The following is a 27,852-nucleotide window of genomic DNA, read 5'->3' on the forward strand; positions in this document are numbered from 1 at the left end:
AACATATATTTCAGTGTTGTAGTGTAGGACAAACCAATCAGACATAAGAATATAAATGCATAATCATCATCTTGACTAATACTCTGTAAAAAGGTTGCCGCCTTAAATTTTTAAGTACAATCAACTTGGATGTTTAAGTCATTTCAACTTAAATTAGCTTACAAAATAGCTGCTGAACATTTTCACTATTATTTCTCCTAAAACAATTAGTTATCATTTTGTAACATTTATGAAAATACCCTTGATCTAATAAGTATATAAAATTAGGATGGTGATTTTAGTTTGGAGGACAAGATTTAAAAAAAAAATAATAATTTAAATGGGTTTTGCGCTAAATGTTTAAAAACAAACATACATGCACCACAGAGAGAAAACACATTTGTGACTTTGTGAAAAATATATAATTACTTAGATAGCCCTTGTGACAACTTCCTTTTGGACATTTAGCCATGGTCTCCACACTGTAAAATCTTATATGAGCAATTTTTTTTACGTTGCTTAACTCAAGTCAGTTTAATGTAATTTAAGTTGAAATTAGCTACTTAAAGATCCAAGTTGATTGTAGCCTACAGCAATTTTCAACTCTACGGTGGAGTTTACCTTTTTAGCTATATATTTTTTTTATAAAATGCTCAAATTATTTGCTTACATAACATGTATACTTTTATGTCTTGAAAAATTGATCTTTAGTATTTTTTACTGCTATATAGAGGTGGCGTCACCAACTTCCTGAGATTAGAATTCCACGTAAGTTTGTTGTTTACCGTAGACTTCTCTCGTATCCAAGCAATGTGTTTTCCTTGACTGGTTGCCCAGATACTTCCTTATGACGTCAGGACATAGTCACGCCCCTCCTAAATCAGTGGCTTCTCCACGTTAACATATTTTAAGGTGGCTCGGATCTTATAACTTGTCTATATCTGTGTTTTACCATCCAATTGAGCCTCTTTTTCACTCGTAGATTACATCTGAGTGAAACTACTGTCATAACTTCATACAAATGTTATGAAACGTCCATAAAAATGGAATAAAGCATGTGATTTAAGGCCTCCACCTTAAATCACATGCTGACATCGCAAGAAGCGAAGACTCCACCCTTTCTATGAGCTGCTTTGTAAAGAGGTGTTGTACCTCAACTCCGACGCTCGAATGCTGTCACACGGTGTAGTTTCGGATGGCAGGAACACTCTGGAATAGACTTGGGATTTAAACCGGTGTCTGCACTGGGAAAGCCGATTCATTTAACCCAGACACATCTTAGCGGACATTCTTTGGGGACAAATCTAAACTATATACATATTTTTTCTATACATGCCAAAACTAGGCAACCTTGTGGAGGATTCTGAGACATTGTCGCGAAACTTTGAGGTTTTCGCCACAATTATTGGTAAGTGTCAGAGTCATATTTTTAACAAGGATATTTAACTTTTTATGCAACAGCTGGTTTGCTGTCTATTCTTTTTGCGTTTCGCAGTAAGTCTGGTTTCGTTTTAAAGCAAGTTACGTGTTTAATTTGACTTTTTACATTTGTTTTGAGTAAAAAATCTATTATTGATTTCTACCAGCTCTGACCTTCTTATTTGAATTTGTAAAGTTAAAGAGATTTTAATTAAAGACGTTTAAAATTACTGTCATATTTTACACACCCTCGTGTTGTTTTGTGTCACTTTCTTTCTTTTGTGGCACACAACAACATTAGATTATTAGAATATGACAGCCACGGTTTCGATGCAGCATCTTTTTCCATAAAATACTGAGGTTGTCATTCTGCCTAAGTTTCCTTTTGTTCTCTACGGAAGAAAGTAAGTCAAATGGGTTTGGATCAACATGTTGGTGAATGACATAAAATCAATTTTGCGTGAACTTTTCCTTTTAGTACCAAATAAATATGAAGCTTCCACTTGATGTTAATTTTTTGCTTATCTGACAAAAAAAAAAAGTTGTTTTGGACCTGCCTCGCTTGTTTGGAAATGGGCTTATACCTATTTTGGTCACTGGTAGGCGCTAAAACTACACCGTAAATTGTAGATGGATGGATAGATATTTTGTTCTCACACTGGTTCACACAACTCAGTGATGGCTCTGCTCATGCACTACGTAAATAAGTTGTAAAGTCTGGCATAAGGAACAACCACTTGGGCCTTATGCCAGAGTTTTTTTTTTGTTTTTTTTTGTTTTGTTTTCACAGATCTGAAACAAGTTTTTTTTTCAGTAGTTTCTTCAGATAAGGTGTTATATCATAGCTGGCCCAACCATCTGTAGACGTTTGCAGACTGTAGCTTACAGCACATTTGGCACGAGAGCATGATTGTGAGTGATTGACGTAAGTGTCAATTTGTGTATCGCCCCAAGCGATGCTTATACTGGATGACTGGTCTGGGACGCGACGTTTCCTTAAGAGCATACTGTCTTTTATGGAGGACTATTTGAATAGAGATAACCATAATCATAATGCAAGCTTTCAAACGTAAGCTGCACACGTAGACAGATTACAGGCTTACAACATGCGTGTATAATTATATATTTGCATATGGATGATTCTTCAATATCATTATAGCTTTATACTTTAATTGACTCATTTTAAAGATTTTTTTATAGTTACATTTCTCTAGTTACATTATTAGTCACTGAATAATTTGCACAATGGCAAACAAATATGCAACCTAGACACTTTTTTGTTTATAATGCATACGTTTATTATACGTTGTTTTGGAAACATACCGTTTAGTGTTGCCATTTAAACATTCAAGGTGATATTCGGTGACTTTTGTTACTTTGACAGTTTGCCTCATGAATGGTGTGGAATTGGTAAAAGTAGGTTGGATTCCAGGACTGGAGCTCCTCGCCCACTCAGATTGGATTTGTCCTCAATGAGGACAGCGATGTGGGGGGAGAGAAAGGAGGCGGGGTTTGTGCTCCACGTGGGTGAGGAGTCTGTCCCCTCGTTGGCTACGAGCATGTGACGTCTTTACAGAAGCCTCCTCTGATTGGACAGCGCTTTTGTGGGTGTAACCATAGCTGCACAGTGGAAGCGAGATACGGCGAAACAACGGGCATTAATATGCGTGTTTCACTGGAGTTTCTCTTCGCGATGAGGGCTGGGGTTTAAAAAAACCGTTGCGCTGGTTTTGCAGTACACTGTCAACGACAAAGGACTACAGTTTACAGAATATCCATTTTTATGCACTATCGGAAAATTAGAATTAAATACTGCTGTAAAAGAAGCTATTAATTTGGAGGCTCACAGCAGGATCGATCACCAAACGGGAATAATCATTTGGGAATATTTTCCAAGACCTTTTACAGATAGCTTTCCACCGAGAGATCCAGCCCTATCCATCTGTCCGCTTCCACCGACCCTGTCTCCTCTATCGTAGGCTATCGAATGGACCAGCATCCGAGCGCCCGGAGCTGCAGCAGTCGCGGAACTGCGCCGTCCTGCGAGAGCGTCTCCGGCGAGCCCCCCATGAATTTGTACATCCACTCCACCACCGGCACACGCTTCGAGCTCTCCCTTCCCGCAGAAGAGACCGTGGAAGGGCTAAAGAGAAGACTCTCTCAAAGACTGAAAGTCCCCAAAGAAAGACTCGCTCTGCTACACAAAGAAACGTGAGTAGTAGCCTGATGTGTTACTGTTGGGTTGAACGGTTGCTTGTTTTTAACAATGGTTAAGAGCACGTCAGAAGGTTGGTTTTTGCTGGGCTTCCTAATGGAGATTTTCAGCCGCCTCCAATGTCAAGCCGTTTTAACATTTATTCAGTTAAACTAACTAGTAGGATTTATATTTTTTGTGTTACCAGTAGGATACTGGGTTTTTTATCACAAGTAACGTTAGCCTAGTACTGGTAGTAATCTTTCCTCTTCATTAGCAAATATTCATTAGATATCTAGATCTAGTGCATTGAATTAGCACTGTTTAGTATCTATTCAGTTAGTCACTAGTGCTTATTCATTGAATACTATAGCGTATTTTTTTAGCTAGCGCTACTTGGCTCGTATTTCAATAATGACAGGTAACTACACATTCAATTCTGACTAGTACTTTCTGGTATGATTCCAGTTTTTTTCAACTCATTAGGTAGGCTAGTAGTACTAACTGTTTAGTCGTTTTTAACCAAATAGTTACTATTATTTATTCCAGTGTAGTTTCTTAGATTGGGATATTGACTACAAGCAAAACAATAATCACTATCATGCAAGGAATGAGCAGTTGATGACTACTGAATAGATATTATCTAACGGAATAAGTACTAGTATGACAAAGAAAGGTAGTCTCTCACTAGTACAAGAATAACTAGGCTACTAGTAACTAATTAGTAAAGGAAATGGCTTGCCATAGACACTCTTGGAGCCCTGTTTCACTTTGTTGCATCCACAGCACCAAATTTTCTTTTTCTTTTGCTGTGGCAGTCCACAGCCTCTTGAATAGAGAAATGAAAGTGATCTAAGCTGTTGACAGTGTGCTGTGGAAGTCAGTTAGGCCATGTGCAAGGTGCGCTAGAAACCTGTGATATCTGAAACTGTACTATAGCCTATTTCAAAACATTATGCAAGCTTTACAGCTTATAAAGGGCCCAAAGGTGTTTCCTGCTGACAGTAGGACATGCATATAAATAGATTGTCCTAATCTCTTGATTAAACTGGTTTGTTTGCTTGGTTAGAATATGCATGCATTAGTAATTGTCATTATAAACTTGATGTCGGAGGAATAAAGCATTCATAGTGGGACTTGCGCTGCTCTGTTAGAATATTTTAAGCGAACGTTAAGGAAATAAGAGGCAATGTTAGTTTCAGGGCAGTTAGCACATTGCCTAACAATTGCACTTGGGTGGTGGAGCTAGGAGGTGAGAGAGAAGCTCTTTTGTCACTTGCAAATGACCCAAACAGTTGCATTGTTTGTGCTTTGAATTGGGCTGATTGAAAAGCCCTCACAAGTAATCACCACCAAATTACATCATCCTTTTAAAACGAAGAGCGTCGCTTAATCTCTTCTGTTTGGTTTAGCTGCCTCCAGGCCAAGTGCTCAGTCCCTTTGTTCGGCAGGAGGTGGTGACATTTAGCCTGAGCACATGTGTGTACATTATGCCACTAGGACAGACATTTTTTAAGGATTGGTGGGTTAAAAATACATTTAGACAGTTTTTTTTTTAACATTTGGATTCATGCGGGGGAGTTTTTTAACTAAACATGCTGATTTGTATGCACTGGTATCAGACAATTTTTTTTTTGTCGACTGGTAGAGGCTACACATGTATAAGCTTAGTTTGTTTTTGTATAAATATCTATATCTATAAATGTAGGCTACATCATGTCCGTACCAAACTGTTATTTTCATGCTGTTGTAGTGTACAGTTAAAAAGGGATAGTTCACTCAAAATTCACCCTCATGTCATTCCAAAGCTATGTGACTATTTTTCTATGGTACAAAAAATATATATTTTAAAAAGGTTTTCATCAAATTTTGGACCCCATTGACTTTCATTGTATGGACAAAAACAGTTATACAACATTCTTCAAAATATCTTATTTTGTGTTTGGCAGAAGAAAGTTGTAAACAGATCTGGTTTGGAATTAACATGCTGGAATTTTTCACATCTTGAGTTTTGAAGACTAACATCTCCTTGATCTTTCTAGACGCCTGAGTTCAGGAAAACTTCAAGATTTGGGAATAACGGATGGGAGCAAGTTAACGCTGGTTCCGACAGTTGAAGCAGGCCTAATGGTAAAAATAGCATGAGCTACATTATATTCGTTGTACTTCGTTGACCCTTTTTGTCACACTTATATTTACCCTAATTTCTCTCTTCCTAAAGTCTCAAGCATCAAGACCTGAGCAGTCAGTAATGCAGGCGCTGGAGAGCTTGACGGAAACCCAGGTAAGGTTTCACTCTAATAAGGTCATCCCAGTAGATGTTTGAATTACACAGTGGCCCATTAAAATGGACAGTTGTGCGTACACTTAACCTAATTGCCAGGGCAGCACTGAACACCCGCACTTGGCTCTTTTTTTTTTTTTAAAGGATCATTTGTGTGTTTTTGAACTCTCTACTGGGCAAGATGTTGCACTGGCACATAGGGTAATGGAATACAGATGATGCCCTTCTAAGCTTTTAACTCAAAGACCTCCACACACTTACTACGCATATTTTAAGAAACACCTTCCAGTTTCTAGGCAACATCTGTGAGCCGAGGCAAACCCCACCTAGAAGCCACTTCATTGAAAACGCCACCTTTCAAATGAAAGAAACTCTGGAACTACTATTTTATGATTATAACACTTTCTAATGTGTATTCTTACTTCATTTTACTTAATGTTTTGATTGGTTATCCAATCTAATGCTAGATATTGACAGTCATATATTTTGAAATACACTTGTATGTGCATGAAAATAGTCCACCTCCACTGCATCTTCTTGCTGATATTTTAGGAAATCCTGGGTTATTGTGTTTGTTTGTGAGTGACATCAGTGTGTGCATTTGTGTAGGAGAGTAAAGAGCCAATCTGTAATGATGACAGAGAAGTGTGGTTGTGTGTACAGGGGGAAAGGGTAGACAGGGGAGTACACCACTCTTAATGCTCAATATGCCTTCTCCCGGCAGCTGCAGTGTCTCCTCTTTCTGTAGAAAAGCTTTTTACCCTGTTAAAAGTGGCTCACGTTTGTCCTTTCTCATCAAAAAAAACTTTTGCAGTGCCGTGCAAACATTAGTCGTGCTTTTTCTCTGATCTAATTAGCTATTTGTAGGCAGCTAACTATGTCATTTGGTTGCTTATGAAACGACCCAGTTTTAGAAATCATCATTTTTAGTCATCGTTTGTGTCTTTTTTGTAGCTTCATGGTTACAGACATGAACTGAGAACAAATGTGAGACATGTCAGTCCTTCAGAACTGAAATTAGTCAACACAATTGTGCAGCCACAACGACTGTAAAAGGGGATCTGCATTCCATGATACCTACCGTTCTTGTCATGTATGGCTAGTTAAGGTCAGCCGACCGCAGTGGACGACAGTGGACGTTATAGTGGACGACCACATACATAGCCGAATTCCAAGAGCTACAGTGTTAGCTTCCAGGGAAAGATCCATCTCAGACTTCCTCGTAACCAGACTGTTTTATGGAAAGGGAAGGCTTGCAATTATTGGAATGGCATTTTTCCCCTTGTAACTCTGGCCTAACAGCCTTTTCTGGCCTATAATTTAAAGCTGCTGTGGTTTCGCTTGTCTCTCCATAGTCTCCAGTTTTACTCTCTCCGCCATTAAAGAGGAAGAACGGAATGACATCAAGGAGTTTCTTAGTTCCAAGGGAAAATATAGCTCAGTTTATGCAGTCCACTTGATTAATCCTCTTGAACATTTAAACGCCATTTTTGCATTCGAGTAGTGCTTTGTTGCTGGAAACTGTGCCCATCAAGTCGAAATAATGACTGGTGTCTGATTCTTCCGGCGACGGAGTACATTAATTAGAGGTTTCTGTGCTAATCCACCTCTACAGGCAGGTAGATTGCTCGCTTTGTCCTTGGGGGATAACATATTGGTTTGTTTCCTCAAGCAAGCGGTCTCAGTGCCACAGACTAGAGATGTTTTCCTGTCATAACTCTCCACCCTTCAGACACCCACCTACTCACTTTAGAATGGGTCCGGTGCCTGTCATTGTGTCTGAAAATGGACAGATGCAAATAATGGGATTCAACAATATAGAGTGAGTCACCTCTCTGTCACCCCCTTGTCATTTCCACCCACCCAACCCCCTTCCCAGAGGGAGCAAGGGATGAGAGGAACTGAATATGAGAAATGGCCGTAGTGACGTCACCCTTGAGGAGGGTCTAGAGTGTGTGTGATTACCAGGGATGACAATGATGAGTCAGAATCATAGGTATAGATTGAAGACAAAAATAGAAGCGCTGGGATCGCACGTCACACTGAGTAGCAAGGCTACACAGGACGCCGATGGCTTTCAAGCCATATCCACAATTAATTTTTTTGATTTAGCAAATATTTGAAATGGAAAAGGTGGGTTTTGCCATGTTGTGTGAACAGCTGGCACATGGGAGGAGATATTCGTTTGCATTCATCTGATCTGTGATCAGGGCCATGCCTATGTGTGTTTGCACAGAGAGCACTCCCGATCCAAGGGGGACTAAGTTGACATGGGCAATCACTTGGATTCGTGACTGTTCTTGTTTCCCATCCGCCTTTGTGATTGAAGTGCTCAGTTTCGTGACTGAACTGGGAGGGAAGGAAGGAGGGAGGGAGGGGGACTATGGAGAACTTCTCTTTAGCCGATAACCAAGCCACAAGCTTTTTTTAATTAGTGTTAAACTCCTCTTCTGTACTGAGCTGTTACTTTTTTAGCACTGTTCCTTATATTTGTCATTCTTAGTGTTTCTTTATTCTGTGACCTTTCTCTAAATGTTTTTTTAGTCATTAATTAATGCTGATTCCCATGATTGTAGATATTTTGAATCCTGTTGGCTGCAAGTGTGACACGTCTGTTTTGACTCAGTCTCTCGCCTACCCAGACTAATCTGTTCAGTCATCAGAGGAAAAAGGTGTTGCGCTTTCACGGCGCATATCTTTGATGGTAACCCGGAGCTCAGAAAATGAGGAAGAGGGGACCCGGCAAAAAATTAAGATGCCGTCGTCATTTACCTCATGTTCCTCGGAACCTGTATGATCTTAAAAGGAAAACATAAAAGATATTTTAAATTGAAAAGTCTTTTCAATTGGACCTAATTTTTCTTTTGTGCTCAACAGGAAAAATCTTTTGAATAAATGACAGCATATTCGTTTTGGGATAAACTATCCCCTTAAGGGAATCATTTCTGTCTGTGCCTTAAAATGATTTAGTTTTGGTCTACAGACATGATGGAAAGAGACTCCATGCAAGTTCTGGATGATCGAATTTAGCCTTTACCCACTGAATCCTCAGCATTCAATCTTATGTAGACCTTGAGTAGGTCAAACCCCTCGAGTGAAATCTTTAAAAGTAGCCGTCTCTTCAGGGTTTGAAGAAAGATGCAAGTGATTGATTATTGTAAAGGAGCTTTTTATTGCATCTACACCATTAGTGCTCCTAAGGACTAGGCTATACTACCCCCTGGTGCGTTCAAAACCAGCCAGTCGATGATGAGGGTTAATAAGCTGTTTTTAAACTTTCCGTGATTGCTGAGGCCTTTGATAGGTGACCAGTAGTCTTTTAGTCATGGTTGGTATCAAAAGAACCTGTTTTCTGATTTGACCCTTCATAGATGGGTGTATTCAGACTGTGGGTGAACGTCAGCCTGTTGCTGTTCTGAGCTCCTGCCCCATATCTCCTGTGATACAGAAGAAACCGCCTGAAAATGAGTTCCTTGAACCGCAGGGACCCCAATAAATAAAACTGTCAGCTATAGAGTTGGGAGGGAGAAAAAAACGGAAGGAGCCAGAGGCGTACTCTCACTGAATATTTCATCAGCATCTACTGGCATCCTTACACCCCTCCACCCTCTCTCTCGCTACAAGGTTTCTCCCCCAGCCCTCCTCCCCTGTCTCCCCTTATCATGTTTTCTTTCTCTCTCCTTCACTCGCTCTTCACTGCATAGCAACCGCAGCCCACTGCAGAGCAAAATGCCTCCCCAACAAATCAAAATGGACGAAGTGCAAAGATAAAGGAATAGTAGCGCTAGTCTGTTTCAGGTGAACCAATGTTGGCTTATCCAAGTATAGAATTCTTCAACATGGTAACTTGTTGCCATAGACATGTCAGTATCTACCTTTGTTAACTTTTAAATGAACCCAAACAGAATATGCAGACTTTTCCTGCATTTTCTGCACTGAATTTAGTGTTAAATTTGCTAAATGAATAAAGATATGCACATAAAAAAGGTGTTTGAAATTTGTCTTTTTGACTAGTAGTAATGTGGTCACCGATTCCTTGTGGGCCTGTTTGGAGTTTGTGATCAGTAGTTTGTTTATTTTTATTTTTCATGTAGTGAGTGAAGAAAGGGTGGATCCAGGTAGGCCTCCGGCATTTCCAAGCCAGTGTCAAGTGCGCTCGGTTATAGAACTTGATCTGAGTGCCTTGACGAGAGAGATAGTCGGTGGCCTTTAGAACAAAGAGACCTGTGCAAACGTACACTTGCGGTCTCTTTCGAGTACCTTATCCATTTTAGGTATTATAGACTACATGTTGACACTTCAGGCTCCATACACTTGACAGATTCTATATAGCAGTGTTACAGATCTAGCCAAAGTCTGGAATTTCTGAAACTCTTTTGATAACTAAATATGGGCGTTCTTCCACAACCACCAAGACTCTCCATAATGGTCTGTTAGTATTTCTTAGTTTTACTAGTCATGACAAGAACACTTAAAACACCACAAAAACATTTTTAACTGTAAACTTGAGGACGCATTTCTCAGATGCCGTGTAAGTGAAGACTGAAGATCTGTAAACCCGCTGTGTCCTTGTGGTCATTCGTTTATTGCACCAGAAGCGTGTGGGCTGGCCGTATTGACAAAGGTCTGTGTGACTCAAACTGACGGCTGTTGTGGGGAATGTCTATGCAGACCATGTCCTCACCTTTCAGAGGCACTTTTACTGGTTTATGGGGGTTCAAACACTCTCTCATTATGTGGGATGAGTCTGAGCTTTGAGTGAGTCAGTGAGATGCTTGGGCTTTATGATGACTGATCTGCAAGGCTAATGTGGGGTCTGGCACGCTTTACTTGATAATTCGCAGGCCCAAATCATTTTAATTATTAGTGCTTGGATGTTCAGCGCTCTCCTTGCTACAGATATTCAAAGCCTTTGTCCTATTACAAAGTCACTCTGCTATATGGCAATGGAGGTAGAGTAATTATAGGAACCTTTTGTTGGAGTCTGATTTGTGCATTAGATACAAATCAACTCACAAGACAGCTGTCAGTCAGGGGTGGGATCCACCCTCGCTCTGGGGTGAGCCACCAATTTCACAATTGACATTTAAATGGGTTGCAATCAAACTTGACAGGATATTCAGTGTATGTTCTTTTAATTTTATGAGTTCATAGTCATACATGAATATCAAGGAGGATTTTTTTTTTTTACTTTATCCTTCTTAAAGATGGAATAAGGGTCTCCGTGTCTGGCTCTCCACGTCTGACAGTGAAATGCACAGAGTGGAAAAGGTCACTCGACTGTGAGAGTGGCTGTTCGATGGAAAAATAGATCAGCAAAAGAGCTAGAGAAAAAAACGATGGAGGGTAGACCTCAGTGATTCAAAAGGTTAACAACAGGTCAGCCAGCACAAGCACGATCGGACGATGTATAGATCTGCTGGGGGAATCTTCATGGCTTTCGTTGTCTTTTTTTCTGGTACCTTTGATTCTTTCTTTGTGTGTTAGTCATTCTGCATCTTTAAATATTTACTATCACACATTGGTGAAGTTAGAACATCCTCAGAATGTGGCAGACGCAACACAGAGAGTCTGAGGGTTGAGATCGAACAAGGAGAAGTTGTTTCGAGTCAAGACAAGCACTCTGTATTTTTCGCCTTGTTTTCAAGGGGTCGGAGAAACCCTTGGCTCAACTACCATTCTGGGTACTCCTAAAATGGACAAGCCTTTCCGGTCCAGCCTTTCAAACAATTAGCTATTATGTGACTGTGTGGCGAGTGGGTCTGCATCCTGTTTCTATGGCTGATTTTTCAGGCCTGGGGCCAGACAGAAGTTAGTGTTTCGTGGGTGTGCTGAATGGTAGAGTGTTGTGTGTATGTGTGTGCCTTTTGTATACTTCTGCTTATTCATAAAAAGGCATTCAGTCATATTGCCAAATTCTTTTCCAGTTTATAGCAGTACAAATGGAATAACCAAAGCCACCCCCCTCTTCATTTCCTGTTCACAGGTCAGCGATTTCCTGTCTGGCCGGTCTCCTTTAACCCTGGCTCTGCGAGTAGGCGATCATATGATGTTTGTCCAACTGCAGTTGGCAGCGCAGCACTCGGGCGGCCCACAGTTACAGCATCGGCATCTCATATCACGCGGGAGTCCAGAAGGCACAACAGGACAGTCTCATGGAGCTTCGGGCTCTGCCTCTGGGATGGCGAGGGTTTCACACAACCCCCACCCACATCACCCGCACCCACATCCTCACCATCCAAACACAAAGCTTCCATCTAACCCTGCGGCCTTCCCACCTTCCCCCTCTATCCCATCTGTTCCTCCCATATACCCCACCTCAGCCTCAGGCCACTGTAGCCCTCCACCGAACCCCTCTCAACTCCCTGGAAGTTTTCTTCACTCCCCGCAGCCATCTTCGGCCTGTCCCACCTCTCCAAGCAGCCCCAGTCCTGCAGCTTCCTGTCCAGAGGTGAGCCACTGTTTGTCCTACATTATCCAATTCAGTCATTTTGTATAATAATGGCAATAGAGTTGATTTACCAATTAGATAAGATGCAAAAACCATACTAAGGGTTGACCACTGGCCCATGTTTTGCACAGGCCAACTGCCCAGCAAAGACGTCTGGCAACTGTAACACTCCCTCGCGGTCCCGCAAACCAGGCGCTATCATTGAAAGTTTTGTGAACCATGCTCCTGGAGTCTTTTCCGGGACATTTTCAGGTACAACTTCTTAATAGAAGATTACGTAAATCTTCTATATAAATGGAAGATTATTTAAATTAATCTATATCTATAATGTATATCTAATATGTATATTGGTTCTTCCCTAAGGCACTTTGCATCCCAACTGTCAGGACAGCACCGGACGTCCCAGGCGGGACATAGGCACCATCCTCCAAATCTTGAATGACCTTTTGAGTGCCACCAGGCATTACCAGGGCATGCCACCATCACTCACGCAGCTCCGCTACCAGACCCAGTGCAACAGCCCAAGTTCGCCAGCACCATCACCACCGCCCTCACCTCCCCACACTCCCGGAATAACTGGCCTGCCTACCAGAGTGCCCTCTGAGACTCAGCCCACCCTCCACCCACTGGTGCAGTGCCAGAGCCAGATCCGCATGTGCAAGCCTCCTGGTAAGTTTTATTGCATTTGCCAGAATTTGGCCTTGTAGTGATGCATGTCCTGGAGTGTTTACTGTAGCTAAAAGTATTTAGTTTGTAGCCAAGAGGTTCAGGATTCAAATCCAAGGCAGTGTTAACATGGCTTCAGAAGGTCCAAGACAAGGGTGTAAGGATAAGAAAAGTGAAGATGTTAGAGAGGGGGAGAAGGAACTAGGCTTGTTCTTTCAGGCCCTGGTAGTCATGCTCCAGCAGCCACAGCATGTCTGGCTTTGTCTCTGTGCTGACGGTGTCCTCTTTCCTCTGAGAGGCAAAGAATGGGGGTGGACTACTCTGTTACCAAGAGGAAGAAGGCAGAGAGCCAGAGCGAGAGAGATAACGAAGCGAGATAGCGCTCACAGACGTGTGGCAGGTACCCCGCTCTGTCTGGTAAAAACTGATTATCTGGGGCAGCTCACTTTAGCACTGAGAAGGAAATTGAACTGCTCTGTCATGAAACACCACTGTTGGAGAGTACAGAGATAATGAAGAAATATCATCCTTGCACTGTTCAAAGCACGGGCCTGTTATCAATCTAGACTAGATTAAAAGCATACCAAGCTAACACTGCACAATATGAAAACATATCATCAACTACTTGGGTGAAATAACTTCGGTCACTCGATTTTCACAAAGGGGTTAGGAATCCTACGCATTTTTTGAGATGATGCATAATTTTCCCGTGCGTTAACCCCTCTTCTGCTTGCATAATACTCAGTCATTGGCCTGTTTCTCACTTTTATACTGATCCCAAATTGAAATTAAATGGGCCATCCTACTGGTTCCCTTCTTGCTCATCTGCAAAAACTGTCCCAGCAGTCAGAGCCAGGGCTACTCAATGGACGCTTGTTTTCATATCAGCCTTTAAATAGAGATTTACACAATAAATATGAACTCCAAGAGAATGCTCATTGTGTTTGAAAGTCAGCAAGAGGAGGCGGAGGGAAAATACCAAGAGTCCATTCATAAAATAGTTGTTTATATCCGGCCAGTGACTGCCCACTGATTAATTGGTACTTCCTCTTGGGCAAGAGAGAAAAAAATGGAAGGGCGCTGTGCCTATTTTCTGGACCAAACTGCTTTGCTTGTCAACATGTTTGTGAACTCATGGTGTAGGGCGAGATTTAGTTGTGAGATCGCTAGACAGTGGTTTTGAGCTCTTTAAGAGCTTTATCTCTTAGCACCTGGTGACCAACTTGTCTATATTGAACAGACACCTGTGTTTTTCATGACCCCTTTGAAATGTCACATACTTTTAGCCAGGGTATCGTCATTTCTCACAATACTGTCTACTTGATGTGATTGCAGACCAAACAAACCCAATATCCCCACCATACTTGTTTAGACATCCATCTATGCACACTGTTGTTGGATTCTTCTATATATTTGGCTTTGGCAGACTGTAGTCAGTGTTTGCAGTGGGGTTGGAGAGAATATGGGGGATGGAGAGCTGGGGCTGCAAAGAGGGTCGGCTATTCTTCACTCAAATTCCTGTGCTCGCCGGGGTCTCTCAGACCACTTTGCCCACTGCAGGCAACCCCTTTGTTTGACCTAGTGTGCTCAAATAGTGCAGTAGTGTACAGGCCTCGCCTTTTGTAGAGTGAGTGAAAGAATGAATGCCTGTAGGTTTAAAACTTAGAGCTGGCCTTTAGATTTGGTGTTGCCTGGCCACTGCGCTGAATGGAGGGAGGGAAGGGGGATGAAACAAGTTTCAAACTGGGAGGGGGCGGATAGTGCAGGAATGCTTTCGCCCCTCAATGTTCTGTACTATCTGTCAGCTCAGGTTAGTTTAGTTTGGGTTGTGCAAGAGCGTCAGGGTGGAGCTGTATTTTAGCAGGTTGAGAGAGAAAGAACAAGGAAGGGTGCTTGAATTCCTCCCCTCGCTCATTTAATCCGACCGAAAGCAAATGCTCCTGGCTGCTGTGTATACTGCAGCAATGTGAAATGTCAAGATTTCAGTCCTCTTTGTCTTGGGCTCCCTGGTGCTTAAACATTGCCAAGTTCTTTTCCTAACCCAAAAGAGACAGTTTGCCTCTGTGCGGATTGCTAGATCAAGTGCCCCAGGGCTCTCACCGTGTCACTGTGGTGCTCAGACCTGCCCAGCTCAACCAGGGGTTAAATAATTAATTCCCCCTCCTTACTCACTGCCAACAAGCATGTAAGAAACCCCCCAGGCTGACTATCCTTAGCTGCTCATCTGGCGGGGGCCATGGCTAACCATATCCAATGTCTTTTATTGCTCCTAGTATGCAAATTGTGGTCATTTGAGACCACGGCTCCCTACTGGGTCATTGATGCCATCGCATCAGAGAAGCAATGGAGATGTCAGGCTTTGGCCGCTCCCCTGGTTTAGTTCTTGCTAGGGGTGCAGATGGCTGAACACAATGCCTGTCCTATGCTGTGCACCCACTCCGAGCTCCTCCCAACCCAGAGGCAACACTGGCGCACATCCCAGCTATTAGCTACAGCTGGCCTATAGAACAGGAGTACCTACTGATCTCAGAGTACATCTTAACCGGAGCATTGCAAAGCATTGCAAACTATAAAAGAGTATTTTCTTGGGGGCAAAGCTGGTCACTTTGTTAGAAGATCCTGAGGAGTTTTGGCTGGACAGTGCAAATGCTATAAATGCCTATAGATTGGTTAATGACCCTTAGTGCCCACAATAAAGAATATCTTTTAGAATTATTTAAAACACATGCCATGTTCTAGAAATGTACTCTTTGTATCTATTTTGGTTTCTTGTGGTTTTAAAAACCTTTTACCAAGTTTTTCATTTAACGAGCATTTCCCATTGTATTCTTTTAAATAGTCACTCTACATGACTTTGATTTTGTGGGCAAAAGTTATTTAAATATTAATAAGGAATTTTGTTACAGTATTTTCACAACATTATTATTTTTAAGTAACAACATTATTTAACATATAATCACTATTAATATTATTATTAAAAATATAAAATATTTTACGAATTGTATTCTTTTCATTTGATTTTTTTTTTTTTTTTTTTTTTTTTAAATCAGGAATCAGAAATCAGGTTTTTTGACAGAATGTTTACCTTATGCCTCCAAAATATATAAAAAATAAATTTGAATACCTATATTAAAAACATGATCATCTGGGAGGAAGCATATTCAACTCATTGTATGAGTGTATTGCATTTTGGGAAATCACTAGATCTGGACAAAAAATAACCATTAGAGGCCAAAGTTTGATGTCTGACACACTGTGACATACTTTTGTGTAACTCCCTCCTCCTCTGCCAAGACATCTCCCCTTGATGTAGAGTGATTGCTGCACCCAGACTCGAAAAGATCAGAAGACTTATCAAGACAAACAAACAAACAAGTCGAAGACAAGTGTTAATTAAGCTGATCTTTAATGGATCAATGGCAAAAGGGAAGCTTAGAGAGACTGCCAGATCGCTGTACTGTGGGCCGACACATTGGGTTGGGCTTAATGTTTACCCAAAACCCTGCTTAACTGACCTAATACCTGCAGACAGGCCCAACAGCCTCATCGATTGGGTAAAAATCCCCCCTCCGTTGCTCTCTCTCTCCTCATTCTTAATCCTCCTCCTTTCCATTTTCCTCTCTCACGTGGTTATCAGCACTCGGCCTGAATCTTTCTCCCTCCATGCAGGGATCAATACATTCTCATACATCAGCTCGTTCCCTTCAAAAAGCACGAGGCGAGAGCATAACATCCCAGCTTTTTGCACGCTGCTACTTTTTATATTCCAGAGGGATTTTTTGTGTAATCTCTTCCACCCTCCATGGCTTGTTCTCATTTGCCTATTTCTGTCTTTATTTATGTTCCTCTGAGGCCTCCGTCACGAGTCTGTATTGAGGAGGAGGGACGTGGGTGGATGTGGGTGCTGGGGGAAGGGGGTTAGAAAGAAGGCCAGGTGTATATCTCATGCGCGGGCCCAAACAGCTGTGTGGAAGGAGGCGGGGCCAGGGTTGTTTTGTCCTTTCCTCCCCCTGCTCCTTTCCCCTGAGGCTCGGGCAGAGCTTGTCACAAGCCCTTTTTTTTGCCCCAACCCCCCTAATTTGAGCCGCAGGCCTGAGAATGCCGAGTGCGCAGTGAGGACACTGCAGCACACACGGCTCGCTCTGAGACAATGCATCTTTGGCGAAGGAGGATGAGGGGAGGAAGGGAAGGGCAGAGAGGGTGAATGCAGGGGGAGGGGCTTTTTCTGTCCATGATGTTCACTTGCAATCGTTGCTGGCAGCAAAATTACTCTCTGTTCTTGTCCACCCACCCCCCATATGTGTATGAGTCCAAACCTTAGCATAGGGAGGGGTCTAGGAAGCACGAAGGGACAGAGAAGGGAGAGCTTTTGCACTGCTTGTTCTGCCTTTGTTCCCAATGTATCCCAGCCCCCCTGCCGCAGCCGTTCACTCTTTTTACACACACGACAGCTTAGGCGGATCTGTTGGGATGGCTTCAGGCTGGTGAGCCATGCCACAGCCTAATAATAACCCCCCTAAACGGGTGCATTGAGTCTCCCCCGAGCAGCCACGCTCGTCCTTATAATGATGCGGGGGTTGTTCGAAACATTCAAGTTAAGTTGGTTTTTCCTTGCAGCACAATCCCCAAGCCATGCCAAACTAGTGGTGATGTTTTTACAGTGTCCGTGGATCTGTTTGAATGGGCGACTGTGTGAGAAAGGACATTGGCAGAGGCCACAAATTCTCACAAAGAACAAAAAGGAACTTGGCTTAGTAGCCAAGGGTCTGCCTTAATGTCTTTTGAGACCATTGTAAGCTTTGTACAATACCTTGACAGTGGCATACCGTGCCCAGTGCTGTTAATGAGCTCCTCTGCTTTTTTTTTCCCCTCACAGATTTTTTGTAGTTAGGTCCCTTGGGGCACCGCAGCCTTATGCAGTAAGGTTTTTTTTTTTTTCACCAGCCCCAGTTGGTATGCAGAGAAGAGCTGACAGGCTGCAAGGTGAGGTGGCTGGCCTACTTTTGAGGCCTAGAGTTGCAGCGAGACTCTTTGAAAGGGCAGATGAAGGAGAAAAACAGTAGTGTAAGCTTAGAAACCCTTTCTGAATGCTTTATCTGTTGAGTTTGTGCAGTTGAACAAAGACCTTCATAACCTGTAAGACCAGAACCTCTCTAATCATGCTAAAATGCCAGAGAAAGCATCAAATCTGATTTGTCTAACCAGGTTAGGAAGGAACTGTTTGGCGGATCTGTTGTTGTTTGTACAGCCTGTTCTTTCTCTACAAATATCCAAATGATTAACTACCACTTACATTTGTATCGCAAATCCTTCCTAGATGGCTCAAACCCGCCCACCCCGGAAAGGTATTATGTCAAGGGGGAAATTAAAGCCACACGAAATCCTGATTTCATTTTGATATGGAAAGGTGGATGAAATTGATTAGCGAATGAGAATATGCATCTGAACTCTTTTTCTATTGCAATCTAGGTGGAATTCCAGAGCATGTCTTTCTCACTCTACCTCCTTGTCTGTCTTTCTCTCCTGAGGTATTGGGGAGGGGTGAACCGTGTGTGCATATGGGGGTGGGGGTCTTGGTATTGGGGGGTTGGGTGGGTGATTACTCGTTCAATGAGCTCAGGCCAGGAAAAGAAAGGGGGGGGGGGGCCGGCTCACTTCGCTTACAATTTCCATTCGCTTGCATTTTCTATTGAAAGCCAATAGCAGTGTCCTCGCCTGGAGATGGATTGCTGCGCTAGAGCTAAGGTTTAATCAATAGGTCTTTTTAATTTGCCATCGATCCATGTTAAAAGCTACTGCTGCTGGTGCTGTGTGCGTATGTTTGGCGGAGCACATGCGATGAAAGTCTATGCTCTGGATTATTGACATTCTAGCCGGCTATTTCATTATTTAATTCTGGGATAGTTCCTAATGGAGCTGGCTAATAGATTGTGGTTTCTTTTTCTCTTCCATTCTCTTGAATATATTTATAAATTTAAAGGTTTAGGGTTGAGCTGTGGAGTGGAAAACCCCCTCGTGTATTCCCCCCCCCCAAAAAAATTTTGGTGCATTAGCCACTAAAACCTTAGCATTGTTTGTGAGATTAGAAATTGCAAGGTATTTGCTTCCTGTTATAGAAATTGTATCGCTTAGGAATGTGTGTGCACATGTGGGTGTCGCTCCCCTTGCGGGCATGTAGGTTCCTTTATGAGAATGCACTTCTTCCTTTTGCATATCTCAAGGACACGCCTGCCAGAGCCACTTCTGATAAGGGAAGAGAGGACTTGCTGCCACATACTGGGATGCTCTTCTAAAATGAGACGGCAGCAGAGTGTGCTCATTTCTGTACTGACTAAAAAAGAGAGAGTGATTGGCCGGAGGTAATCGCAGCATGCCTTTTTAAGAACATTGACGTCACCACTCAGACTTTAGTTTATTTATCCAGCACCCGGCCTTTGAAAACATTCAGCAGGATCAGCAGTCGGGATCCAAAGCACTGAGTCATTCTGTCTTAGACCAAATATGTGTACTGCACCAGCACTTCCCCCTGCTGAAAACACTAGCGTAGATGGTCACTACCTTATGTTATGTTTTGGATGCTTGTCGGGGTTGTGGATCTAGCTTGGGATCAGATGCTCAATTGCAACTGATGTCCACTTTAATCTTTAAGTATTTCTTGGTCAACCAGCTCTACCTGAATGATTTGGTGCGCCAGCTAGGGATGAGTCACAGTGGTCAACTAGTCATTCAACAACCTCCTAGTCATTTATTGATTATTATTATTTACATATTTTTTATTTAAATATATATTTGTTGACATGCACAAATTGTCTTTTTTTCAACCCCTTTCTTACCCATCACAGCCATACACATTCAAATGGACGTCTTTGGCCATTGTTTCACGTCTTTCACTGTTTTTATTTTTAGTGTCTCGTCATGAGTTTTGCAATTGTAAGATGGCATGTAACTCAGGATTTGTAGTTTTGCACATTCTTTGCAACTTTAGCTAGTTTATTCTAACTTAATCAGTGCCAAGTAGTCTGAAGCAACAATTCAAGGCTTGACTGACTTTTTATTTTTATTTTTTACTCTAGACTCTAACTCTTACTCTTCCTCCCTGGTTCTTTAGGGGACCGATTGCGTCAGACGGAGAACCGTGCCACACGCTGCAAGGTGGAGCGACTGCAGCTGCTCATGCAGCAGAAGCGTCTGCGCAGGAAGGCCCGGCGAGACTCTCGTGCCCCGTACCACTGGCTCCCCAACCGCAAGGCCGGGCGCAGCAACAGTAACAGCAGTATGTCTAGCGAAGGCTCCCTGGACCTGGACTTTGAGGACTCTGTGTGGAAGCCGGACGTCAAAGCTGATATGAAATCGGAGTTCATCATGGCCTGAAGCCGCAATGGTTGCACCATTTTCAAGGAAGATTGGGGTTTACACTTTAGAGAGGAGAATTTCCGAAGACTGTACACACAGACGCACATTCAGAATATGGTAGGCTTTACTCCTCGTCTATCCTGTGACCACAAAGACTTTACACAAAGGAAGATTCACAGACTTTTACTTACCTTACGTCCTTGATAGACTACGATCTTGGAACAGACTAAATTTCCAAATGACGATGTTTGGATATGGATTGGACTGATAAATAGACAGAATTTGGACTCTGAACGTCCAAGAAGTAAACACAAATGAGCATAGCAGACGTCATCGGTGTTGGGATTTGTTTTTCTCTTTCCTTTTTTATGTTTTTCTTTTTTATCCAGGGGAAAGATCCATACATGCCAAATAAAGGGCATGATGAACTGACAAAAATCAGATACTGATCCTACTTCCTCCTTTTTTCGTTATGAATGGGCATTCACAGTTCAAGAATCATTTGAAGGGGGTTATCTTTGTTTTAAAGTCCTGTTTTTCTTGAATCATGATGATTTCTGAAACAATATGTAGCATTACCCACAAAGCATTCAGGTTTTTTATCTTGTAGACGAGGAGGGTTCATTTGCACACACACCTGTGATTTGAAATAGACAAATGATATCATAACATAAGCAAGAAATGGCACAGTGCATGTTTAGTATATAAATGTACAAAAAAATACAAAAAAGTATTTCTCAACAACAGCTCAGTAGAGTCAGAGGTTCAAGTAGGAAACTAGAATATGAAACGAAACAAAAATATGCTGATGTGATTGAAGATGTGAGGCTTGTGAAGTTGGTTGTTATTAGTATATATATATAAAGAACGACTTTTCTTTTTTACCTCCGCGAAATCAAACAAACCAACCAAATGTAAAACAGCAGTTGCTCAGCAAGGCTCAAGTCAAGCTGTGAAATGAATCTGATGTTTTATAATCATTTAAATACATTACTGTCTAAATGTGTATAATAGAGAGAGTGGTGGGGTGCCAGAGGAATAGTTTACAAATGTGCATTATAATGGCTGAGGGGAATCTCTCATTTATGCATTCAACTAAAACGACCCGCCGTTCAATGGTTTTATTCCAGCAAACACTGACAGTTGTGACACAATTTCAACAAGATTACCCTTATTTGTGCGTTCGGCCAGACTTCTTTGCAGATTCCCACGTAAACATCCAGACAGGAGCGTATCTCCCCCTTTACACTCTGATAGTGCCTCATATATAGACGTACTGACATATTCAATCAGGCGTTCCACAGACAGACGGTTCTGCTGCTATATGGGACTTCTCTTTGCATGCAAAAGTGTGAATTATCCTGATCCTTTTTTGTAGAAAATAATAATAATAACAATACTGAGAAACTGGTGCTGAAAAGAAAAGATATACAAGCATGAATTTGTGAAAAATGGGATGGGATGGGATGGGATGGGGTGGGGACCCAGACATTTGCCCCAGCTATTTGGGATTTTCGATTTGGAAACGAGATGTTACATATCGGTTGCAAACCAAAACAGGACTGGAATTCTACTGTACATGGATCATTTCTGGACTAACTAAGGAACAATGGAATATTTTCTACTCTCAACATCCAAGGGATTCTCAGAGCAACCCCCAACACTCCCATTGACCTGTCCAGATGGGGACTGACCAACCAACATTCGCCCCTAATGACTACTTGGAAATAAACGTGAAAATGTCCTAAACCACATCAATGTTGCACTCACTGAGTTTGCAATGAGATTACCTACCTGAAAGGGAACATTGTCTTTTCCTTTTTTTTCTGTTCAAGTGGCCTTAACGTTCATTATCTAAACACTTGCAGAGTGGTGGACAACATAGGGATGTTTCTTTTGTTTTTGTCCTGTGATTTTGTTAAAGCATCACTTTTTCTGGGGCAATTTTTGTGTTTAGGAGGTGGAGGCTCTATTATGTCAAGGCTTCGGTGCCTTAAAGTTTTGCCCTATCGGTGTGTAAAAAAAAAAAAATTCTGAACAAATTATTCGCATTTATGCAGGTTTTTATCAATTTATAGGAGCTCTGTTAGAATATTGTCTTTTATGATTGTTACAAGTCACAACCTGGAGGTTAAACAGGTTCCATCAGTGTGTTCCGTTGTTTGTTTGATTACGTCCCTTGAACCCTGCTGTCCTACAAAGAAGCAACAAATTTAATTGAAAAAAGGAAGTTTCAACTGCAGTGCTATAGTGACAAAGTGCCCTAACTCTCAACTGAGAAGTCCTTTAAGGACACATTGACAACATGCACTTCCCTTCTTCTCAGATAAATGACTTAAAGGACAATTTCTCCCTTTCCCCCCAAGAAAATAATTATTTAATTTTTATATATGTATGAAATATACTCTGTGTGTGCCTCACCTATATGTAAAGCGGTAAAAAAAAAAAAAAAGAAGTGAAAACTGAAAAAAAAAAAACATAGGAGATGATCTGATTTTTAGGATTGGGTAATTGAATGAGGGTGGAGGGAGGGAACGGGGGGCATTTTCAATAGTTTGTTGGAGTTCTGATCACATCATTTAAGTTGCCTGTTCTTTCTTGTAGCCAATGAAAACTGATTACAAGAGTCAAGAAAAAAAAAACAATTTACAATGTTCTAGCTATAGACCGGTGTAGCACATGTGTGACTGTATTAATTTATGAAACCAAAATGGTAACTGTGAATTATGTATTTCTTTGTGCTTTTTTTTTAAAAGTGGGAAGAAGGCGGGAAAAAAGGGCGTTGCTGTGCCCTGTTTTGTTTTTGTGGAATATAATGGAAATAATCGAGTAAAAAAAAAAAAAGGAAAATATCTAAATATATTTTTTTCTTAAGCAATACATTTCAGTGTGACTTGTGATAGGACATTTTCTTTTTTTTTAGGTAATAAATTGAAAGAAAAAAAAATAATTTTTTGGTGTATTTTGTGTTTTTTGTCTATGTGTGACTTTATCCCATGTGGAATTTGCAAGTTGTATATATTTTACTATGAAAGCTATGTGCTACTATATAAGAGCTATGATAGATAGATAGATAGATAGATAGATAGATAGATAGATAGATAGATAGATAGATAGATAGATAGATAGATAGATAGATAGATAGATAGATAGATAGATAGATAGATAGATAGATAGATAGATAGAATCAACAATAAGTCTACTCAGGCATCAGTTTCGTGATGAAAGCTAGCTTTAAAGCCTACAGATTTATATGTGTCTGCTGTTCGCTCAACCGCAGGGGTGCCAGATCAGAGGCGGATCGAGCGAAGTGACGGCGACTGAGACTCCCAACGCTCCCCCCATCTGTCAGCCAGTCCGTCCTCCTCTCGAGAGCTGAGATGAGATGACAGATTGAGGGTGAGCGCAGGACTGGCTGGTACAGTAGGCAAATGTTGCACATACACATGCTGTTTTAAGGAGAAGCCTTCAGCTCAAAGCTCCCACTCTCTCTGAAGAATTGAGAAATAAAATATCTCGTAACATAAGAGGAAGCCATTTGCAGAAAAATTAAAGCAAAAGACAAGAACATTGGAGTTCAAATTGGTTTTCAAATGAGGAAGATCACTGGCACACACCACGCACGCTAATTCCAACTACTCTATTTAAAATCCCTGCTAGTGAGTGGGGTCATCTCAGAAATAGTATGTGGGTGACTTCCCTCTGGGTCTCTTCAATCTGCAATGCCAAACACAATTATAAAGCATAGTTTTTTGTCTTTATCTCGACATGTTTTTTGCTCTGTTATTGCTACGAGTAAATTGAATATATTTTTAATATTAAAGTACTTTTAGATGAAATATAGCAAATGTCACACTGCAGAATACACTGCTTGAGATGTCGACAACCCATCTGCTAAAATAATACATATCTACTTCTTTATCTTTTCCCCCATATTAATGGTGAATGAATTATGGCTGTTTACATATGTGGTGCAGCTTGTGCAGTTTTTGTTGGTAAGAACTACACAAGCAAAACCACCAATTCCCCAAGTTCCTTATGGTTTTTCCTCAGTAATGATATTTACAGGTAGGATAGTTTGCATATGAATTATCATTAGCAAACATTAACCCCTTCCATGAACTAATCTTAAAATCCAGCTTTTGATTAGTATAGCAGTAGCATTTGCAACTTGCTAACATTTTCATTTCACTGCTTCAATCAACGTTTCTGTCAACTTTACATTGATTCATTTCCCCATTCTGCACCAACTCAAATTATCCATTGAATTCATAATAATAAAAAAAGCGAAACTGACAAAAAAAAATCAATGTCTGAGGGTTTTATAGCATTTTTTGAATCTGACCCTTTCATGCAGTTCACATAGGCCTATGTTTCTCCACATGTGCAGCTCATTTGTAAAATTGTCATTGGCAATTAATAGGATATGCAGAGACTGAAATTTATAAAACTTGAGTCTAAGTGCATGCAGACACAAGAACAAAGTACTACTGTTGTAAACTACTGTTATCATAGTAAGAACTGCTGCCCAAGCAAAGCTTGAAGGCTAACCTTTTAAGTTTCCTGTAATGCTAAAACTCTTCTGTCAGACGAGTTTCCCAGAAGCAGACAACCCTTTTATGCATTGTCTTAGCTTTGCATCTGCCTCCACACCCAGCTGGTGCGAAGAAAACTGCAGTAGCGCATGTTAGCGGTGCATATTTAAAACGAAACTTAGCAATGGGGAACAGAGATGAGCCTGTGGCCAAGGACCTAAACCAAGAACGGCAGATCTTGAGGTTGAGTTATGAAGACATTTCCACGGTTCGACTGGGCACAGCTGAGACTGGTCACATGACACTAACATTTCTGTGTTTAGTAGTAGCTGATTGAAAAATTGTGCTTTGTGTGAAAGACAAATATTGTGTGAAAAACGTCTTTAAGACTGTAATAAATTGCTGCGTTCACGCTGTGTCGTAATTGCCGTAACTATTCAGACTTGTAAAAAGCAGACACGTGATCGTAGAACTCATACTCACAACATTAGGCTCATAATTTTCTGAGAGTTACGACTTGTACCATGTGACCGCTGTACCACACGGCCACTGCAGATTAATTTAGAGTTAATTGAGCAAGAGAAATGTTGTCATCTCTTACTTACGGTAATGACAAGGCATGAATGCAGAAATAACTAGTGCTTAGCAACATTTTTTACAGTTAATATTCATGAACAAAGATAACATGTTTTATATTGCCGCCTGCCACTTTTAATATAATTTTTGTACCCTTGTTTTTGCTTCACGTGTACAAACCAGCCCATTTTTCATGCTACAGTTGTTGTTGTTGTTGTTGTTTTTTAAACTAATATGTGAAACAAGACTGAAATGCATCATGGTAGTCCTGCCGTACGTTTACAGAAGGGTTGCCTTGTGAGTACACAAAGTGAAAACCCTCATGTGCTTTCTTGACAGGCTTTTTTTTTTTTTTTTTTTTTTTTTTTTTGCTCTCCGTCCACGTCTGTTAGTTTCCTGTGTAGTTTGCAAGAGAAGAATGGTGATCTGTTTAAATGTTCATCTTATTTATGCAGCTGTTGGGGCTGAATGGACCTTTAATACCATCATAGTTTTTCCTTTCTGTCCTTCTCTACTGCTTTCGGACAACACCAAGCTGTTCTGGATGCTTCTCATGCTTTTCCAGCTGTCCAGTCACAACACCAGGGTTAACCTTCGACCCTGGTCCACCACCATGGCGAATTAACAGTGAGTTTTTCTGGAGCATGGAACCAGACTTCAGATTCTGGCTATTCGTCATTGATCGTGCATGCAAATCCTACATGCTTTGTCCTTGTTACCCCAGTTCTCATGACATTAATTTAACAGTATGTGGTTTGTGTAATTAGTGCTGGGACATTTTTTTGGTGTCACACCTATGTGGGACGTGCTAAGTGTGGTCTGTGCTTGTCCTTCTAGTACAACGCTGCTTGAGCCCCCTCACATGCAACCTTTAACATGACACATGCTTCAGAAGGCCAAAACCACGTTGAATGCTGCAAACATTACTCTTGAAATTAATAATCGCTGCCTCTCATTTACCGGTCATGACCTAACCTGCTATTCGAGTATAGGCAGAAGCTCACCAAATGATCTGTGGTCTAATTATGGGCTTTCGAAGCTAATTGTGTTACATGTTTGCTGCTCAAGGGCTGCACTGCGAATGACATGATTTATTGCGCCACGCTTCGAGAAAGGCCAAGGAATCCTTCCGGTCCCAAACAGGCGGGAAGACGACCAACCTGCATCTCCTAAAGGGTCTCCGGACCATCAGCTCCAAGAGTCAGCTCCAGCATTCTCTGGTTAAATGTCAGCTCTGATAGTCTCAGATCATCGGTTAGGAGAAGCTTTTACAGGCACATAACTTAAAGGATATCATTACTTTGTGAAGAACAGCTGGTGTGCTTGTTAGATTGCACATGTGCCATTTAAAGACACTTGGCATTTAAAGTTTGGCATTCCGACACCTCAGGAACACCCCAGCGAAAGACTTTTCAAACAGCACCCAACTGTGCAAAATCCTGGAGACCTTGTGCAACTGCCTTAACTAACACTGTGGTTGCAGTCTCGTGCCTCACGGTGAGACTTCAACATCCTTGAGGTTTGACTGAGTGGAAAATACAGCCAACCCACGCATACCCGAAACAGACGCATCTACTTCGCTTGTGAGGAGAAGAACAAGCCCAGAAAGACGGGTGTTGTAACGTAAACCCTTTATCTGTGCAGCTGGATCCCGTGGCCTTGGGAAAACGAAGCTACTAATGCGACACATGCAGGTGTTGATTAAAGAACCGCAGAGGGCTCGCGTAAAGTGCATCTCCCCTCGGCAGTTTCTTTATCTGCATAATAGATATCAGGGGTGACCTGTATTGTGCAAAAGGTGCCGTCCCTTGCTCTGTGCTTGAAGGGTACAAGTGTCTGAAATGTGTTAGAAGTGTCACGTCTAATGAAAGTGGGCTGCAAGGCGCACAAAAAAAATGTCAGTTATTAGTGGCGCCTGTAGGCATGAATGATACCTTAGATTTTCCGGCTTGTTGAAAAGAGGTGTGCTTTACTGTTCAAACAACCTGACTAGTGAATTTCAGTTGGTGTACAAGAAAACGGGCAAAATATAATCTAGCAGACTTGAAGAGATCCGCGCCACATCTAGAGACCTGAATATTGTAGAGACTTTTGAGCTAGTGGCAAATAGGATTATCCCCAACATAGAAAAGGAAACGCAAATAAGTTCTAGGTGAACAACCTTGAACTGCTTTTAACTTGATCGCCGCATTTTTATAACGCTGTGTCATGCTGCAAAAGACATGAGCGCAACGGTCAAAAGCGCCCATCTAGCGCATGTGTACATAGAAAAAACAATGGAAAAGTGGAATGCAAAAACACATTCTGTTTAGTGTAGTGTCAAAATGTCATGTAGTTTAACCAATTTGTCCCGTGTACCTTAAACGTGCATGTACACATTTGAATCATTACATCA

The 27,852-nt window shown here is 41.5% G+C and overlaps 1 protein-coding gene across 1 annotated transcript; it reads left to right on the forward strand.

Moving 5' to 3' along the window:
- The first annotated feature begins 1,147 nt into the window (after positions 1–1,147).
- Positions 1,148–23,228, forward strand: midn (midnolin). The gene is made up of 8 exons (XM_056256443.1): positions 1,148–1,387; positions 3,378–3,609; positions 5,635–5,722; positions 5,814–5,876; positions 11,863–12,327; positions 12,459–12,579; positions 12,691–12,996; positions 20,102–23,228. Exons 1-8 carry the CDS (start codon positions 1,312–1,314, stop codon positions 20,362–20,364), a joined length of 1,614 nt encoding a protein of 537 aa, XP_056112418.1. The 5' UTR covers positions 1,148–1,311; the 3' UTR covers positions 20,365–23,228.
- Positions 23,229–27,852: the final 4,624 nt, after the last annotated feature.

The sequence above is a fragment of the Rhinichthys klamathensis genome, unplaced genomic scaffold (genome assembly GCF_029890125.1).
Source record: "Rhinichthys klamathensis goyatoka isolate OS25496 unplaced genomic scaffold, OSU_Roscu_1.1 h1tg000127l_1, whole genome shotgun sequence".
Lineage (NCBI taxonomy): Eukaryota > Metazoa > Chordata > Actinopteri > Cypriniformes > Leuciscidae > Rhinichthys > Rhinichthys klamathensis.

Excerpts from the sequence above, each read along its gene's own strand:
- midn (XM_056256443.1), top strand. The coding sequence starts at position 1,312 with ATGCCAAAACTAGGCAACCTTGTGGAGGATTCTGAGACATTGTCGCGA. Across the intron at positions 12,328-12,458 it reads CTGCAGCTTCCTGTCCAGAG|GCCAACTGCCCAGCAAAGAC; the intron begins GTGAGCCACTGT and ends TGTTTTGCACAG. Across the intron at positions 12,580-12,690 it reads CTTTTCCGGGACATTTTCAG|GCACTTTGCATCCCAACTGT; the intron begins GTACAACTTCTT and ends TTCTTCCCTAAG.